General features: G+C 36.9%; 1 protein-coding gene across 4 annotated transcripts; it reads left to right on the top strand.

Annotated features, from left to right (window-relative positions):
• The first annotated feature begins 1,609 nt into the window (after window positions 1–1,609).
• LOC18426917 (GHMP kinase family protein) lies at window positions 1,610–16,878 on the top strand. 4 transcript variants are annotated; one of them, XM_006835980.4, is made up of 10 exons: window positions 1,610–2,426; window positions 3,513–3,711; window positions 5,682–5,742; window positions 6,014–6,077; window positions 6,192–6,272; window positions 14,469–14,555; window positions 15,151–15,308; window positions 15,446–15,494; window positions 15,876–16,000; window positions 16,463–16,878. In XM_006835980.4, exons 1-10 carry the CDS (start codon window positions 2,211–2,213, stop codon window positions 16,680–16,682), a joined length of 1,260 nt encoding a protein of 419 aa, XP_006836043.1. In that variant the 5' UTR covers window positions 1,610–2,210; the 3' UTR covers window positions 16,683–16,878. The 4 variants fall into 4 exon arrangements, 3 of the variants coding, with proteins under 3 accessions (XP_006836043.1, XP_088708611.1, XP_088708612.1); XR_016044970.1 differs by lacking the exon at window positions 15,151–15,308 and having other exon boundaries at window positions 2,226–2,426; XM_088852485.1 differs by lacking the exon at window positions 15,876–16,000 and having other exon boundaries at window positions 2,226–2,426.
• The last annotated feature ends 1,983 nt before the right edge of the window (window positions 16,879–18,861 follow it).

Genomic DNA, 18,861 nt, shown 5'->3' with positions numbered 1-18,861 from the left:
ATTTTTAATTTTCAATTTTTTTTCTCATGATCTCATGGTAAAGATTATGTATTCTCTAAACATTAATATCAAATTATATTTAAAAAATATGTTTATTATCAAACCGGTATTTCTAAATGTGCTGACAAGCTAACCACATCCTTTTTAAAAAAATCCATTTAAATTGATCTAGTGGCCTGTCCAATCTTAATAACAGTGCTCTAAATTTGTTCGTAACCAGCGTTTTAAAAAACGTCGAGTCGAACCGGACTCGCCCGGTTCGACTCGAAAATCGTGAAAAGGGATCGGATCGCCCAAAAAATCGGAAATCGTCCGGTTCTAGAGGGAACCGGACGATTCTGTACAGTGAATCGGCGATTCCGTACGGAATATTTTTTTTTTTTTTTTTTTTTTTTTTTTTTTTTTTTTTTTTTGTGTGTGTTATCCATGATAGATTTTTTTGTAATACTTGATCGATTTTTTTGTAATCTATGATCGAATTGTTTTTGTTTTTTTGTAATCCATGATCGAATTTTTTGGTTTTTTGTAACCCATAATAGAATTTTTTGTAATCTATGATCGAAATGTTTGTTTTCTTTTCTTGTAATCCATGATCGATTTTTTTGTTTTTTTTTTTTTTTTTGTAACCCATGATAGAATTTTTTGTAATCCATGATCGAATGTTTTGTAATACATGATCGAAATGTTTGTTTTTTTTTGTAATCCATGATCGAAATGTTTGTTTTTTTTTTTGTAATCCATGATTGAATTTTTTGTTTTTTGCTTTTTTTGTAACCCATGATAGAGTTTTTTGTAATTCATGATTGAATTTTTTGTAATCCATGATCGAACTATTTTTTTCTTTTTTTGTAATCTACGATTGAATTTTTTGTTTTTTTTTGTTTGTTTTTTTTGTTTGTTTTTTTTTGTAATCCATGATCGAATTTTATGTAATCCATGATCGAATTTTATGTAATCCATGATTGAATTTTTTGAAAATTTGTGATTTTTTTTGTTTAATCCATGATCGAATTTTTTTTTGTAATCCATGATAGAATTTTTTGAAAATTTGTGATTTTTTTTTTAATCCATGATCGATTTTTTTGAAAATTTGTTTTTTTTTTTTTTTAATCCATATTATTCAAAGAGAAAACGAGAGAGATAATGATTCTGAGGCCACCCTATCCCAACCATATTATTCACATATCGAGTCCCAACAGCAACAGTGTAGGGATGAGCACGAAATACTGTAAATTAAATGCTGAATGGCGGTTCATGCAGGGAAAGAACATATTAATATTCACATATTCATTCAAAAACATGAAAATTCTTAAAGGAGTATCCTCATTTTTTATTGAATTCCTAAAAAACAATATTTATAATGAATTTTAATAATTTTTTCGAATTTTTTTTAAGCTTTATTTTGACCGATTCACCTGATTTCCGATCCGAATCGCCGATTCGCCGATCCGAATCGGTTTTTTGGAAGCCGGATCCGGATCACCGATCCGTTTTTTAAACCATTGATCGTAACATTGCGGACATCTCATACTGGCAAAAGCCCAATCCAACTGTCCACAAAACAAAACCCTTTTCGTTATTAAAAAGGTTCGCCCTAAACGGAAAAATCACAGGGGCATCGCTGAAACTTGTTGCCAGCACAGGGGCAAGATCTAGTTTCGATATTGTTACAAAGCTCAGGGGTTTTTCTTAGTGATCCTCCTATAAATAGCTCTTGCTCCGATAAACACTGGAAAGCCCTGCCCCACTGGCCAATGCATTCCTCCCCGAAAGCTCATTTTGTTTGTGGGCTTTATTTTGAGAGTTTTAAAAAAACCGATTTTGTGCTATTTTTTTTGCCCTAATTTTGATTAAAAGCGCATTTCTATGGTTTGCCGAACGCTTTGATTTTGATTAAAGTCACGTTTTCTCTGGTTTCCATAACCGCTTTAAAACCAGCAGCTTTTGATCTATTCCTCCTCAAAAATGGGGAAAAATCACGGTCTTTGGTGACATTCTCTGTAGGATTTCATTAGATTAGGGCAGATCAGAACCGCTTTCCTCTGGTTCCAAAAGGTCTTTGAAACAGTTGGATTTGCTTCATTAAACATTAAAAATCGCAGAAAGAGTTTTTAGTAAGGTTTTATCAGATCAGAGAGAAAGAGAGCCACTTGTTTCTGGCTTTTGAAAACCACTCAGGCTAGGTGGTTCTGAGTCAATTAAGTGCCAATATGTTTCAAGTTTCAGGGGAAGGGATGTTAATGGTGACTGCAAGAGCTCCCACAAATATTGCAGTAATTAAATACTGGGGAAAAAGAGATGAGAGCTTGATCCTTCCTATAAATGATAGCATTAGTGTGACTCTTGATCCAGATCACCTATGCACTACAACGACTGTGGCAGTTAGCCCTAATTTTGAGTCTGATCGCATGTGGCTTAATGGAAAGGTACATTTTTCTCACATATTTTTCATTGACATTTTCTTCTAGCTATGAAGATCCATCAATGTACTATTAAACTTGTTGATTTTCCTTGTTTTATGTTCGTTTGAATGTTAGATGTGAATGCTGTTAATCTATCTACTCTCTTATATTAGATGTGAATGCTCTTTTGTATTGTTTCTTATTTTGTGCATGCTATGAAGTATGAGCTGTTTAGTCCCAGCTAAAGAACTTATTTTGTTCGTGCGTGTGCATGTGTGTGTGTTTGAGTGTGCGTGCATGACCTAAACTGATTTTTGAAAGGGAAGAAATACACATGCTCTGCAATTAGACAATCACTTGTTTGTCCTTTTTTTCCCGTATGTTTTTTGGATTTGGTTAATTAATTTGAAGTTATTTGCATTTTAATTATTTTTTATTCAAATGGTTGGGCTGCTCTATTGTGACCTTTATTTGTTGCTTTAATAAATATTAATGCTGTTATAAGATAAAGAAGTAATATTAATGCCCAGCTGTTATATCTTATATTTTTTGGGAAATTTATCATATTACAACCCATTTTTAAACTGTTTAACATTTTACCCTTTTTCTACTATTCCAACTCAAAAAGATGTCTATTTCAATGGAAATTTAGAAATTAAAGCAAAGCGTATGGCTAACTGTTAAATAATTAGTATCCTAGGTGTATTTTGACAAATTTCCCTATTTTTATTACATTTGTAATTTTTCCCCCTGTTTTTTCTTTCTTTCCCCTGATTTTACTGCATTACTTTGTTACTGTTTCATTTGTTAGTGTTTTAATATTTTTTCCATTAAATTTCTCTGACATCTCTCTCATTAATGAATAGAATTTGTTATTTTATTTATTAAAGTTCATATATTATTTTGTTCTCATTAGTGTAATTGTCTAGAATAAAGGCATAGAAGTAGTACAATGAATGAGAGTACAAATCATCTAAACTTTTCATTTGCTGTCTTTCACTCTCATAATTTGTTCGTATTCCACCCCGTGTAATTGGTTTTTAGTTTATTTCTTTATGGAATTTCCAATATTTGTTCTTCTTTATTTTTATTTTTTCCTGGTTAGAGTAGGAGATTTCCCTTTCTGGAGGTAGATACCAGAGCTGTCTCAAGGAAATCAGACAACAAGCCGGAGATGTGATTGATGAGAATAAGGGGATTTGCATTAAGGGAGAAGATTGGCAAAAGTTGCATGTGCATATTGCTTCCTATAATAATTTTCCTACTGCAGCTGGGTTAGCTTCTTCAGCTGCTGGATTTGCATGTTTAGGTAAGAATTGTTACATATTTTTTCACTAGCTAATGGCGGTTTGTATGTGAACCCTGCCTGTTGTATTAATTCTAAACAGAATGTAAACATGGTCCATGAATGTGGACAACATAGTTAATAGTCCAATTGCTACTGCAGTGGTTACAATTGATATTCCTTACTCTTGTCTAGTGCTCTGCATACTCACCATGCTCCACTGATGCATTCTTTTGATAATTTTACGCATTCCTTCTTCCGTCTCTTCAGTTCTGATGTTAGAAGGCTGTCTTTATGTGCATTGGCATCTTTAATCTCCTTAAGATTTCCCACCTCATATTCACATGGTAAGAACTGTTATACTATGATGGATAGATGTAATTGAATTTCTTTGATTGTCTTTTGTGTTCTACATACATGATTGTAATATTCATGCTATATTGCATAGATGCGGTTATGAGTTTCAATGTTAGATATTGAATATGAGGTGTTGGATTGTTTGAGCGTTAAAATTGGACACGTCGAGCTATTTATGTGTGTGCCTACACAAATACACATATAGATGCACATGCACAGGCATAGGCCCACACACGCACGCACACTCAAACACATACATATAAACGTATATATAAAGCTAACAATAGATCTGGACCGAAAATGAATAGTAGTTTAGGTCATGCTCCTAATCGTCAAATCTTTATCAGATGGTTAAAAATGCGTGTTACAACTTGAATTTTAATCTTTTTTCTACAAATCGAATCAAGATGAACTTTTGTACACACAAGAAGAAATATAAAACAAATATTTTTAAAAATCTAAAATGACCAAACAACCCTTGCAGAATGATGGGGGTAATTTGGTCATTTTAAAGTTTTGAATTTAGTTTTTTAATATTTTCATGTTGTGTGTGATGGTATCAAGTATACACCTAAAATTTCAGCTCAAACCGATTTCAAAAAAAAAAAAAAAAAAAAAAAAAAAAATAATAATAATAATTCAAATAGTGACATTTGTTTTCAACCATCCAATCTAGATCTAATGGGTAGGAGCATGACCTAATCTACTGTTCATTTTTGTCCCATGCCTATATATATTTATATTTATATTGATTGAAAAAAAAAAAATGCTAATGATTGCAACATTGATGTACTGCTGCCTGCTGCACAAAATCAGAAAGAATCTGATGCACATAATATTCGTACAAGAACAAGCGGAGAATCCAAGATCCAACAAAGTCATAATGAGGATTTTTGAGTATTTGACTAATCTGAAGCTAGGAGATATTAGGTTTACATGGGGTTTGAGATGCATCCCTCCCTTCTCTATGTTTAGGGTTTATATAAAGGAAACCATAATATTGAAATACATAACATAATATTATATTATAAGATTCTTTTGAGAGAAGAATCCCTCACATCATGAGAAGAATGCGGATTTGTCAGATTCCATGTGTCAACATGTCTCATGAATCCTGTGTTCAGGATTCTTTGGAATGGAGAATCCAGTCATGACTATGCCTTACCTGTACCACTATCAGTGTCCCGCCATGTCAAACATGGGTACAGCACTTAGGTGGAAGAATCCATGCAACTTAGCACTCATGTATGCATAATGTGTGAATTAGTATGCTACATCGTGATATTAGAAATCTGAGGCCGACCATGATGTAATTTCATCGTTGGCTGCTTGGCATGCACTATATTTTACACTTTGGAGTTAATGAAATACAATTCATAATCTTTAGATTGATACGAAACAAAATTGCTTCCCCAACAGTGATGTGTCCATCCAAATGAAGCAAACCTAGTTGTGCAGAAAATGAACCCCATATACTCTCATACAATTTCATCCACTGTGGTGTTACCACTAGTATGGCGCATATTTTTCATAAAATTTTCAGAGGGTTTCTACTTGTCAAACATTGGTTCTAGATTATTCTTTTGGAGTGGTTATATTTAATGCGCAAGTCTAACTGAGTTTTTGTTCTTCTGCAGTATATGCCCTTTCAAAATTGATGAATGTGAAAGAGCAATATGAGCTTTCAGCAATTGCACGGTTAGTCGTAATATGCTTTCTTGCTTTACCTCACATGCAATGGGAGTGTTACATGAACTCCTTTTGTTGAACTTAATTCTCGGTGTGAGCTTTTTGTCTTGGTCACTGATGTGTGGATATGTAGCATCATGATGGGAATGAAAATAATGGTGAACTTGGTATTTTGTGTATATGATAGCATCATCAATGCAAAAATTTGTTACCAACCTTGATATGGAGGATAACAGTTACGAGGAAATGGATTTCTTAATGTTTTGCATTCACATTGTAGACAAGGTTCTGGAAGTGCTTGTCGAAGTCTTTATGGTGGCTTTGTGAAGTGGGCAATGGGAAATGTAAGAATGAGATCTGTGTTGTATCCTTTTGCTATTAAATAGCTTTCACTATAGAATTTTAATTGTCAAGCTTTGATGCATACTCTTTGTAAATGAAATGATTTCTATGCTCAGGATGTGAACGGAAGTGACAGCATTGCCATTCAACTTGCACGTGAAACACACTGGAGCGATCTTGTAATTCTTATTGCTGTGGTAAGTTCTACATGGCATTCTTTTTAGTGCAATTACTACTTGGCGTTCTGTTTTCTGCTTTTCCTGCACATGGTGATTGAAAATAACTGTTTCTCTGTCTTTGCATAGGTTTCATAACCTCATGTAGGTCCCCCTGAAACTAATGTTCTGTTGTATATATCTAGTGCTTCCTGAGCCTTTGTGCTTTCTTTGTTTAGGCATCATAAAATTTCGCTTGGCAAAATTGTTGGAAATTTATCAAAGTGTACCCGAGAGATGACCTATTTAACATTTTACCTGTTTGTTTTGATTTGGTTTCAAAAATATCATCAAAATACAGATGATTGTGAGTTGGAACAGATGGAAATGGTTAATGAAAACAGTTCATAAGTGTATTTTGATAAATTCCCCCAAATTTTTAAATGTTGACACGGTCCTTGCTAAAAAATTCACTAAATGAATTCTGTTATTCAGTTTTACTTTTTTTTCCCCCACCTTTCAAGTGGATCCTTGATGCTGGTAAACAAAAATTGAAACTCATATTTGGTTTTAGTTCTTTTCATCTTGTAACTCATCATACCTTGTAGTAATTGAGGTTATGATGTGGTAATGCTGTGCTAATTCAGAAAAGCAGTGTATCGATTAAATTTCCTGTGGCTGGATGTTGTAAAAGCCAGGGGTCCAGGCCGCCTAAATGGCGCCTTGCCCGCCTAAATGGTGCCTTGCCCGCCTAGGTGAGGGCCTCATGTGTTAGGTGGGCAACGGGGTGTTGGGGGTTGGTTTAATTTAAATATATAGTATGATATACATATAAGGGGTTGGGAAAGTTAGAGAGATAAAAGGAGGAGGGTCAAGACTCTCTCTATAATATTTGAATACTATGTGATATGTTAATCAATATTAAAAAATGCCGATTCGGCTGCCTAGGTGGTTTGGGTGCCTGGTCGCCTAGGCGTTCGGGCGCCTACCTAGACGCAGGGTGCCCTCACCAAAATTGAACCCTTCCCCCCCACCCCAAACAAAAAAAAACAGGGGAGTTCTTAGGACATGGTTTAAAAAAGCCTTGGGGAGTTTTTAGGGTAATTTTAGAGCCCCAAACTCCTCGTGATCGTGAAATAGACGAAAGCATAATAGAATACTACAATCACATAACAGAGTTACCGATGGTACAAGTCTCAAAGAGATTGTAACTTGTAAGGTGTAAAGACATTAAAATTCTGGAAATCCCAAATGTCATTGTAGGAAACTCGAAGTCTAGACTAGAAACGATACTCAAAGTCAACAAAGCAAAATAAAAAAACAAATACATCAAGATGTGTCCTTAAAATTACAATATGTTAATATTACTTTATAATAAGGCTTAGATGAGTATATAAGATCTTAGTTTCACTTTCACATAAAACTTATCCCATTAAGATATCACATAATCAATTATTTATCAAATAAAGTAAAATAAAAATAATAGAATATCAAAACGTGACACATTGTACAAAAAAGGAATCAACTATTCATAAGAGAATATAATATATGCTCAATTTCATCATCCGAATGAGAAAAAAATTCAATTAATAAAAAAAATCAATCTTTTTACTACAAAAGTAAAAAGAAAAAACATGTAAATATATCATAAAAGAAAAAAAACAAAAGTAAAAGAAAAAAACACATGATTCATAACATAATATGTTGTAGCAAAAATCAAAACCCTCTTTCAAATATGATAATACTTTGTAAGGGGGCATTGTTTATAAGCCCATTTTTTGTTACAGGGTTTGTTTGACCTATTTTTTACCAAGAGTCCCATCTAGAGGGTACTCTTGGATCAATCCCTAATTGTAAGCTTTCTCCCTATAGCAATACAAAAGTCAACTTTTCTCAAAAAAAAAAAATGATAATACTTTAAAAATATTAAAATCAAATCAATGTCGGTGCAAACCTCATCTATTGGGTTGCCAAAAGGTCTCAAAAGCAACTATTAGAAGCTCAAAATGCACCCACGAACTATTACCTTTGTTTTGGGAAGAAATCGAAAAAATAAAAAACTTATCGTTGTTTCGATAAATCACAAAAGAGTGGTTTTTGGCGGGTTTTTCTCACCCTAAAAGCCACGGTTTTTGTTTGGGGCTTTAGAATACCCCCCAACCCCTTTATTAGGGAGGAAAAATTACATCTTTTGACCCTCACCGAGGGTTTTTCCACCTGTCCGCAAAGTGTCATGGGGCGGCGCTTAGGCGAGCGTCCAAACAGTAGCGCCTAGGTGGGTGCCCAGAGACAGGGCTCGTAATGACCCTACCCAAACAACGCCTAGGCATTTTTTAAATCTTTTCACCTAGGCAGCCCAGCCGCCTAGGCGGTCTGGCGGCCGAATTTTTGAATATTGATATTAATGTAATAATAACATAGCACCATAATACATTATTAATTTACTATAGTACTATATTACATAGTAATAGTATACAATATATAATATATAGTAATAATTTTGCAAAAACAAAATATATATAATTCTAATTATAATATATGAAGGAAAAAGTTTATATAAGGGTGAGGCCCTAAACAATCAAATTAAGGTGCAGATAAAAAATTCAGTAGATGAGGTTGTTTCGATGCTGAAAAACCTCAATCCGATCATCTCGACCTCAAGATGTATGGACATGAGGGATAATTGTTTCATGTAGAGGAGGGAAGAGTGGTAAGGAAGAACAAGAATCGTTGGTTTCCCCTTGTGGATTGGAGCAAAATCTACAATCTCTACTCTCACACCTCTTCCTTTACTCCCCCCTCTCTTTCACCTGCAGTATTGGGTCAGCCAAACCCCCCTACGGCCTCCTTCGCTTACGTTGCAGCCTCATCCCCCTCGTCTCCCTCCCCCCCTTTGAACTCTGAGTCTTCTCCACCATTCTCTACCCTGCCACATGCACCTCCTCCATGGCCATTCTCCCCCTTTCTTCCATTGATTCTTCCAACTTTGGAAAAAATCTCCTCCCCTCTTAAATCCAAACTTCGCTCCTTGGTTGGTTCCTTCCAGCCCAGAAGAGACGACTTCAGGGCCATTGAGAATGGGGCCAAAAGATCTGGGAAGAACCAAACCTTGGGTGTCGTCGCCTCTCTAATGGTGCTATCTTGTTTACTTTCCCTTTTGAGGAGAGCGCCCGTCGAGCCCTCCAATTTAATCCTCCCCTTCGTTTTAAAGGCGCCCCCTCAACCTTCACACCTGGTCTCCCCTCGTTTTCAAGATGGTGGTTGAAGCTTGCAGTACGCTGGTCGAGATCTATTGGAATCTGTGGAATTTCGCCCCTTAGGCTCTATTCTTCTTCTCTTGGAAGTCTTGGACTCTGGGCTCATCCCACCATCCATCTGGCTAGAGATTGAAGGCTCATTCTTCCTTGTTCAGTTAGCATGGTCCACTGCCTCACTGCTCTCTCTCCCTTTCTCTTCAATTCTTCAGATGATTCCTCTACCCACAGGAAACCCGAACCTTCAGACTGGACTGAAGTCTCTAGCAAGTGCCAGCATTCTCGGCGAAGCCACCAGCCCGGTGGTCGGATTTTTAAACCTTCACGTCAAACGAGGTTTCATACCACTTCCGATCCGTTGCCCTCTTCTGGAAAGTGGCAACCTCGAAGGTCCAAACCAGGCCAGAATCACGGTGCCCACCAGCCGCCCCATACCCTTCCTCTGGCAACTCTGATCGGGCCATCTCAATAGCCCAGCTCCCCTTGTGGGCCTGAGGCGCTCTCTGCCTCGCCACATGGTCTGCCTATTCCAGATGGGGGGAAAGCAGTTGGGTTGGACGTTGACCCAACTTGTCCCCAGCCGCCTGCATTTAATATCAGATGTTGGCTCCTCGGGCCAGGTTAGCCTTCCTTCGTAGACCCGACGACCTTTCTCGGTTGTCGTGTCATCAATTTTGCCTCACTGCCCCTCATCTTCCACCTGCTTCTAGCCACCTGGTCAGTACGGCCCCCTCCAAACTCTACACCCGAGCCCACCCCTCGCTCCCTCTCACCCACGCTGCCGCTATCTTCCATCAATGTTTTAAAAAGCAGATCGCCCAACGCTTGGGTGACCGCTTAGGCGGCCCAGAAAGCTTGGGCCCATTACTCAGGCCTAGGCGGATATCTCTAGGCGCACGAGAACCCGCTTAGGCGCCCGCCCAGGTGGTCGCTTAGGGCCTGCATCCCGCCTAGGGGCGGAAATGCCTCTCGTTGAGGGTATTTTTGAGTATTGTTTTAATACTAAAGGTGCAAAATTGTGGGTTTTAGGTTCATTTGAACCTAAAACCCATTAGAGCCTATTTTAGAAGGAGAAAGACCAAAAAAAAAAAAAATTCTACTGGGCTGCCCAGGTTCTTGGTGCCTGCCTAGGCGCTGTGCGGCCCGGACCCCCCTGACCGCCTAGGTGCTGCCTAGCACTTTTTGAAACACTGTCCACCATCCTGCCACCTATACACGTCCCCTCCTTCATCCTTGCCCCAGCGCCCTGCCCTTTGAACTCGTTTGGGGACACTTATCCTCCTACTTCTTATACCACCGTTGAGATCCCCATCCTTTCTCCTCTTCTTCCACTTTCTCCTTCGTCCTCTGTTCCTCTTTCTTCTTCTCATCCTCCTCTCTTGGCCTGTTCCTCTCCTAACCCTTCCACCCCATCCGCCCCTTCGTCTTCTTCTCCCACCCCTCCTTCTTTCCCATGAAATGTACATTCAAAGACACTAATAAATAATTCGAAGGAAATCAAGAATGAAATTTTACCTAGACTTAGTGTGGACCGGCTGCGGATTGCCATTAGACAACCAAAGTCACCACTAGCCCAGTGATACTCTTCACATTGCATATTGATTTTGTCTTGGACATGGTCATCTTGTACAAACCTTGCAAGGACACGAACCAATCCTGTTGTCACCTCTGATTGCTTAGAGGGAGATGCTTGAAAGAAATAATTTGGGTTAAGATAGAAGTCTACTGCATGTAGGGAGCTATAAAGTTGAGATTCCCACCTATCATCACTAATTTCCAGATAAGGTCCATATAAAGATTTCCTGTTCTTAAGCTTACACTATATCCAATTTATAGCCCTATCCATTGGATCATAAAAGTACCCCATTGCAAGCGTCTCCTCACTATTAGCTAGGTGTAAAACTCTTACTAGTGGCTCAGTTACATCTACCACATGCTCTCAATGCTTCCAAAAGAAAGAATCAAAATTATCTCTGATACTAAATTATCTTTGAGACCTCATTCTTGGCTCTCATTTTTGCATGTTGTGATTTCATCCATTCCTCTGAAGTAAACATTTTCCTAAGGGGAGTCTTTGATTTCACCAGGCTTTCTAAACTTAAGGAAGTTGGTGGCAAAGCCTGTAATAGTTGGGCAAACCAACTCCCTTCCACAATAGCGCTTCATCATGCTCAAAACTAATGTATGATTATATATAATTTTTTAACTTTTCTTGCCGACTTTAGGACCTCTAGAATATCCCGAAATCGAAAATGTTTTGGATATTTCTCCGGATTTCCTATATCTTCTAAAATCAAATCCATACAATGGGCAACACATGCTGTCCAATACATGGTTTTGTACTTCGCAGCCAACATTAGTCCAGCTGTCGTGTAATTTGTTGCATTATCAGTTAGGAATTGAACAACATATTGGGGACCAATTATTTTGACAATATCATCAAACAAACCGCAAAGAAGCACAACAGTTTTTGATACATCAAAAACATCCACAGACTTGATAAACATTGTACCCCTTGGGACAATAAACCAAAAAATTGATCAAATTTCAGTTTACTCTATATAGCCACCCATCTTCCATAATAGAACATCCTGATTTTTCCATGACTCCCTATACTCCTAAAAAATCCATTGACCTAATTCACATTCATTTGCAAAAGATTGCACTTTAGGTCATGATAACTTGGCATTTTATAACAAGGACCAATGGTAGCTATTGCATCAACCATGGGTCAGAAATAGTCTGAATTTACCGCATTAAATGGCATAGCAGTATCATACAACTATGACTGCTTGCTCAACAATTTTTTTCGAAGCCATAGCACTTTTTATGCTTGGTTGTGCCCCAGGTGTGGTCTTAGGGCCAAAATAGCCTCTCATTCCTCCCTTCTTTCCAACCCCCGTCTCTACTACCACCTCTCTCATTTCCTCTCCCTCGAACTACATTACTTTGTATAGAAGTAGACATTAGTTCAATCCCTTCATATTCTTCACCTTCTCTATTTGCTTAGAGTCTGTAAGGATTCCCAATGATATCATGAACTCTTTGCCTCTTTTGCTTTTGAGAATTAATTTCATCCAAAGCCTGCTGCATTCGCCATTTAACATCTGCTGCAACTTCCTTACAAGGTGCAACATGACCTTGCACGCCACCAGCAAGATGTTGCTTTAATCGAAATATATCGGATCCTTCAATTAATCTACCACAAAAGTACATATGCATTGGTTACAATCCCCAGAAACCGCCTTAGCATAATCCCATGCAGGGTCTGAGGATCTAGATCTTGCTATCCCTACTGATGAGGTTGATCCAGATCCAGAGCTTGACATGACTCACACAACGCTACAAAGAAATAATTCATGACAATTTCAATTTTCAAGTAAAATATTCTAGAAACTAATAGTTTTATAATATGTTAATAAACTCGACAATGGCAATGAAAAATATAAAAAAAGATATTCATAAACTCAATAGTGGTAATGAAAAAATATATGATAATTCTTCAAAAAATGGTGGGTTGGGTTTGGAGGGAGGGAGGGAGAGAGAGAGAGACACCAAAAGCATTGCTCTCTGATATGCTGTGAGCCACCTATCCAAAATTGAGAAATGAAGTCTGAATGAAATCCTAGGATAAATAATGAATAATGTGATTCGGGGTCTTGCTGCACAAATAGAACAAGATTTAAAAACCAGATGCTACATTTAAAACAAAAGATCTTTAAGATAAAAAATCAGCTTACAAAAAAAGGACAAACAACCATACAAAAATTAACAACTAAACATTCACAAAAAAAAAGATTAACAACTAGATTAATAATAAAAGAAAACACTAACAAATAGAAAAATCAGTGTAAGAGAACTAGAGAAGCACACAACATCTATTTATAATATAAAAACAAAAAATTATACAAGATGCGCAAACTTAATAAAGATACATACATGCCTTAGAAGTAGATTAAGCACATCAATTTAAAGTATTTCTCAGTGATGAAAACATCAAAAAGAGAAGTCTAAAATTTGGGCATGGTGTGGGAAAATCCAAAATTAGGGCACATTTTGGGAATACCCAAATACCCAATATTAGGGCACAATGTCGAGAGGGATAATTTTCAGTCATGGAAAATTTTGGGCACCATGTGCTTCTTTGGGAACCCAAAATTTTGCACCGTTAGGGTCTTGGGAAGCCCAAATTTAGGGAACAACTATAGTGCACAGGTCTTAGGAAGAGAGAGAGAGAGAGAGGGAGAGAGAGAGAGAGAGAGAGTTATGCTCAGGACTTGAGAGAGAGAGAGAGAGAGAGAGAGAGAGAGTTATGCTCGGGGACTTGAGAGAGAGAGAGAGATAGAGAGAGAGTACCTGTGATTTTTGCTAAGAGAGAGACCTTGAAGGTGGAGACAGGAGATGCACCAGAGTCCAGGAGATCCACTGTAAAATTTGATCTTACTTTTAACCTTTAAAACTCTTTACTTTTTAGTTTGTACCTTATAAGGGAGAGAGAGAGAGAGAGAGAGAGAGAGAGAGAGAGAGAGAGAGAGAGAGAGAGAGAGAGAGAGATTCATTTTCTCCCTCAACCTCTTCGGCCGAAGCGCTATTTTTCAGCCGAATTCACCAACCGAAGTGGCCAAATCAACCCAAAGAACGGCGAATATGGCTGAAGCGACTGCATTTTTCTTCCTATCACTTCGGTTTAGAGTGGAAAACCGGAGGCTTCGGCCCCTTCGGCCGAAGCGAAGCGAATTTCGCAATGTTGGTTTTAGCTCCTCTGACATACATCAGATCTTCAGGTCTTTATTTTGGTTTAGTATTCCAGGCTGTATGTTACTGCTGCCTAATTTGGTGTAACTTTTTTATAATGCAAACAGTAAGTTTTTTATTCAAGTCCAACCCTCATTAATGTTGTGGACTATGCTCATTCTGTATTGTTGATGTCTCATATTTGCCACAGTTGTTCATGAGTTAAACCCTTAATAAATGTGTCATTCAGGTGAGTTCACACCAGAAGGAAATAAGTAGCACCACTGGTATGCGTGAGAGTGTTGAAACAAGTGAGCTTTTGCTTCAGAGATCACAGGTAATGTTCAATTTGTTTACTCTGCTCTTCATTGCATTGATTATGAGCAATTTCATGTTGTGCAAAATTCATTAGCCTATCTTACTTGGAATTCATTCCATATCCAATCTGTTTCTGCATAAGAAAGTTTTTGTTGGTTACAAGCATTTGATAAGTATACATAGATGGGACATCCACCATCCCTTTCGTTTACAGAAAATGGAGATCTACAAGAATTTTTATCATCGGGAATTCCGACCTATCTCCATTGCCCATTGTTGAGGATTGATGCTCTGGATGTGTACCATACACTAACAAAGGCGTATGGTATACGTTCTTCCATTGACATATACTGTTCAAGAAACAAATTGCAGCTTAACTTTCATTCGGTGCTTGTACATGCTTCCCATTAATGAAATTTTGCTATTTACCAAAAAAAAAGAAAAGTTATAAGAACAAACTATGCACGTGATTTTTTTTTTCTGGTTCATCTTATTAATATTCATTTGATGTTGCTGTTTCAGGTGTTATTTTGTTTGCTTTAGTGTATCAAACATTTTAGAGTGGATGGCAATACCATTCACTGCTTACACAAACTCCTCGCTTTTTGACACAGAATATTGTCCCCAAACGCATAAAGCAAATGGAAGAAGCCATTAGAAATCGCGATTTCACAACTTTTGCAAAGTTGACCAGTGCAGATAGTAATCAGTTTCATGCTGTGTGCTTGGATACATCTCCCCCTATATTCTACATGAACAATACATCTCATAGGCATGTTTAGTTATAATTGTGAGAGTGTCGTGTATCTGGTTGCTTGTCTTTCATAGATGTGTTGAACTTCGTTAAGATTTATTGGTGTGTTCTTGGCATACAAGGTGTTGAGTCTAAATTAAGCACTTGCTTACCAGGATAATCAATTGCATTGAAAGATGGAACCAGTCTGAAGGAACTCCTCAGGTATGAACTTTTCTATTATCCTTTTGTTTGTTGTGGATGTATTTTTCTCTTCATATCAACTACATGTTGAACTGTGTCCTTTATGACATGGTTTATGTTATGTTATTCTCATTATTGTTATTGTTGGCAAAAATTGTTATTGGTAGTGTGAACTGGGATGATAATATCTGTAGAGGGAGGGAGGGAGGGTGGGAGGGAGGGAGGGAGGGAGGGAGAGAGAGAGGGGGGGAGGGAGGGAGGGAGAAAAGAAAGGGGGGGTTCTGCGTGGACATAATGTGTTTTTTCTCTGGAACCTTCCAAGGGAATGCACTTGGACTCCTTAATTGTTTTTGTGAAGATCCAATTGTTTTCCTGTAATTTTCATGCTATCACGTATCACAGGTCTCATACACTTTTGATGCGGGCCCCAACGCCGTCATGTTTGCGCCCAATAGAAAAGTTGCTAGTCTTTTGCTTCAAAGGCTGCTTTTCTATTTCCCCCCACTTCCAGGAGATGATTTGTCTAGGTATATTTTTACATAATGTTAAGTTTTATTCTGGAATTTCTTGGCAAATTAATTTCTTAAATAATTTTTCGAAGGTTTTGGATTTTGTAAGAAAGGTCTTGGGAAATTTAAAAACAAGGAATATTATGTCAAATCTAGAAAATAATTACCAAAATAATTGTTATATTTTTAAACTTTATTTTTCCTCAACTTGCTTTTTTATGCCTTTAGATTTTTTTTTAAAATGAATATATCACAAGTTTTCTGTGCTAATATGTACTTGCATTTGAGCACACATTTCCTCTTTCTTGATTAAGTGAGAAAAAATAAAGCAAAGGAAAAAAAAAAAAACTTAGAATAGTGAGGATAACATGGTTTTCCATTTTTCTTCTTCATCTATTGTGATGTTCCCCGCGAGGAACTTGTAAGTATGCTTTAGTGGGAAGACCAGAACAATATTAAGTGGTCTTGTCTTTGTTTTAGCTTTGTAATTGGGGACCAGTCAATACTCCAAGAAGCCGGTATAGGGTCAATGAAAGATGTCCAAAGCTTATCGCCTCCTCCTGAAACCAAAGATTCAAAATTTCTATCAAAACATGGCGGGAGTGTGAGCTATTTTATCTGCACAAGGCCAGGGCGAGGTCCTGAATTGCGTGCACATGGGGATGCTCTTATCCACCCTCAAACTGGTCTGCCAAAGTGAGTTTATACCTGACCGAAATCTCTCTTTCTCTCTCCCTGGCTTCGTGTTGTAGTTACTTTCAGTTTGTTTGTATGGAAATTCGGAATTCCTTGAGAGGAGTCCACTCCGAGGATGGATGAACTTGTAATTTTTTCATGTTTTATTCGTTGGCAGTGGCCTCTAGTGAGTTTTCTAGTGGATTTTCTTCCCCTTAAAACCTTTTTTTTGTTGTTGTCATCATCGTCCTAATTTTTAGACTTTTGTTAGGCCCTCACTAACAGTGATTGCCGATCATGCCTTTTTCTTTGGCCAGGCCTTGAAGTGTGAGCATTTAGCAACTTCATCTATTGTAACCGACGAAAACTACTATTATTTTTGGTTACAACCACAGTTAGTAAGACTGGACCAAACTAGTGTAGTGATCCGACTGCTGATTGGTGTCTTTAACTTGTTTAATTCAAAGTAAAAACTGTCATTGGTAAAAAAACCGGTCAAAATTAGGGTTTGGGTTTTGGCCGATTCGACCAGCTGGTTTAGATTGGTTTGACCAACCAAACAAAGTTGGACAATATTAATTTTTTTTTACTATATTATATATTTTAAAAGTATTATTGATATTTTCTTTATATTTTAAAATTTAATTGAACTAGTTCTATCAATGGACTGGCCAGTTTTAACTAGATCAATCTTTTTGTTGGTTTAGTGATTGGTGCTCTTCATCAATGAGTGTCTTAAAACCTTGAGGAATTTAGCTATTTGTCACTTTAAGGGCGTGTTTTCAGGGATAAAACATCAGGATTTAAAGTATTGTTGTGTTTTTTCCATCAAAATAGGCATCGAGTACTTGGATGTTTTTAACAAGTGAATGGTCCGTGTCTAAACCACGTGTATTTGAAAAGCCAAAAGATAGCCTCATGATTGAAAATTTTGGGTATATAACTTTCTCAACTTTTTTTTTCAATTATTTGGGGTTGGTTATGCAATCTTGGTTCGTTATTTTGCTTTATCAAGGTTCATACTTTTAATGAGGTCATAAAGTTTTCGTATCTTTTTTCACTAATTTCAATTATATGCTTTTGAGCTTGCCTTTAGGCTTTTTGAGCTTTTCACTTGATCCAATTCACACCTTTTAACGAGCGTTGTTTTGGGTCTATGTTGAATATGGTCAGCTCATTTAAGTTTATTTTATCTTATCTAATCGTATATTTGAGTCATTCATTTTGAATTCTACCTTTTTTATCAAGTTATTAAGCTACCTCAACAACCTTGTCTTAGTTAGACTTATCATACGAATATTTTGTTTCTTGATTGTCTAACATTTCGCTTTATAAAGTGAAGTTGGTGTCGCGGTGATCACATAAAATTCTGATTGTATATTTCTATTTCAACTCATATACTAACATCAATAAAAACAATTCACAAAATGATACCCTATGCACTTAAAAGAATGATGTTTTGAGACTGAACGGAGGCCATCCAATTTTTTGATGGTGGGATCCGAGTATTAGAACTGAAATTTCAATTTTTTTTCTTTTGAAAATAATCATCAATTTTTTGATGGTGGGATCCAAGTATTAGAACTGAAATTTGAATTTTTTTTCTTTTGAAAATAATCATCAAATAATTTTTAAATGGTTCCCAAAATTTTAAAATTGAAACTATCCTCTCAATAGGTAATCTGCTTGAGGGAGTTGATGTATGACATCCCGACAGCTGCATCGTATGCACGCTTTTGAAAAAGATTCAAATGAAGATCACATATTCAAGAACGTTCTAGGATTAAAAGTACTCGGGAAGAAAGACCCAGTCGTTTACCCCAAAAAAAAACAAAAGAAAAAGAAAAGAAAAACCCATTCGGTACAAAGTTGATCGGCAAACCACACATTTAAATATGGACCGGTTTCTATGCGGTTAAGCTTGCATATGTAGAAATGTGGGCCTTTGCCGTTAAGCTTGCATATGTAGAAATACGGGCCTTTGTGGTCAAGCCTGCACATGTAGAAATGCGGGCCTCTTAATAAATCTATTTTTGAGATGGATTTTAAGACTACTTTTAAAGACATGTAATCTCTAACATGGAGATCATGAATATGAAAAAAATAAATAATTTTTAAAAACTAGAAATAATAATTCTAGTAAGAAACATTTAGGTTGTTAGTTTCCATTATTTTTAATGGAGCACCTACATACATCCATCTTA

This window comes from Amborella trichopoda, chromosome 11, assembly GCF_054954075.1.
Source record: "Amborella trichopoda isolate Santa Cruz 75 chromosome 11, AtrichopodaSantaCruz75HAP2 v2.0, whole genome shotgun sequence".
In the NCBI taxonomy this organism is placed as follows: domain Eukaryota; kingdom Viridiplantae; phylum Streptophyta; class Magnoliopsida; order Amborellales; family Amborellaceae; genus Amborella; species Amborella trichopoda.
Note: the sequence above shows the minus strand (reverse complement) of the source record. Positions and strands in the feature narration are given on the sequence as shown.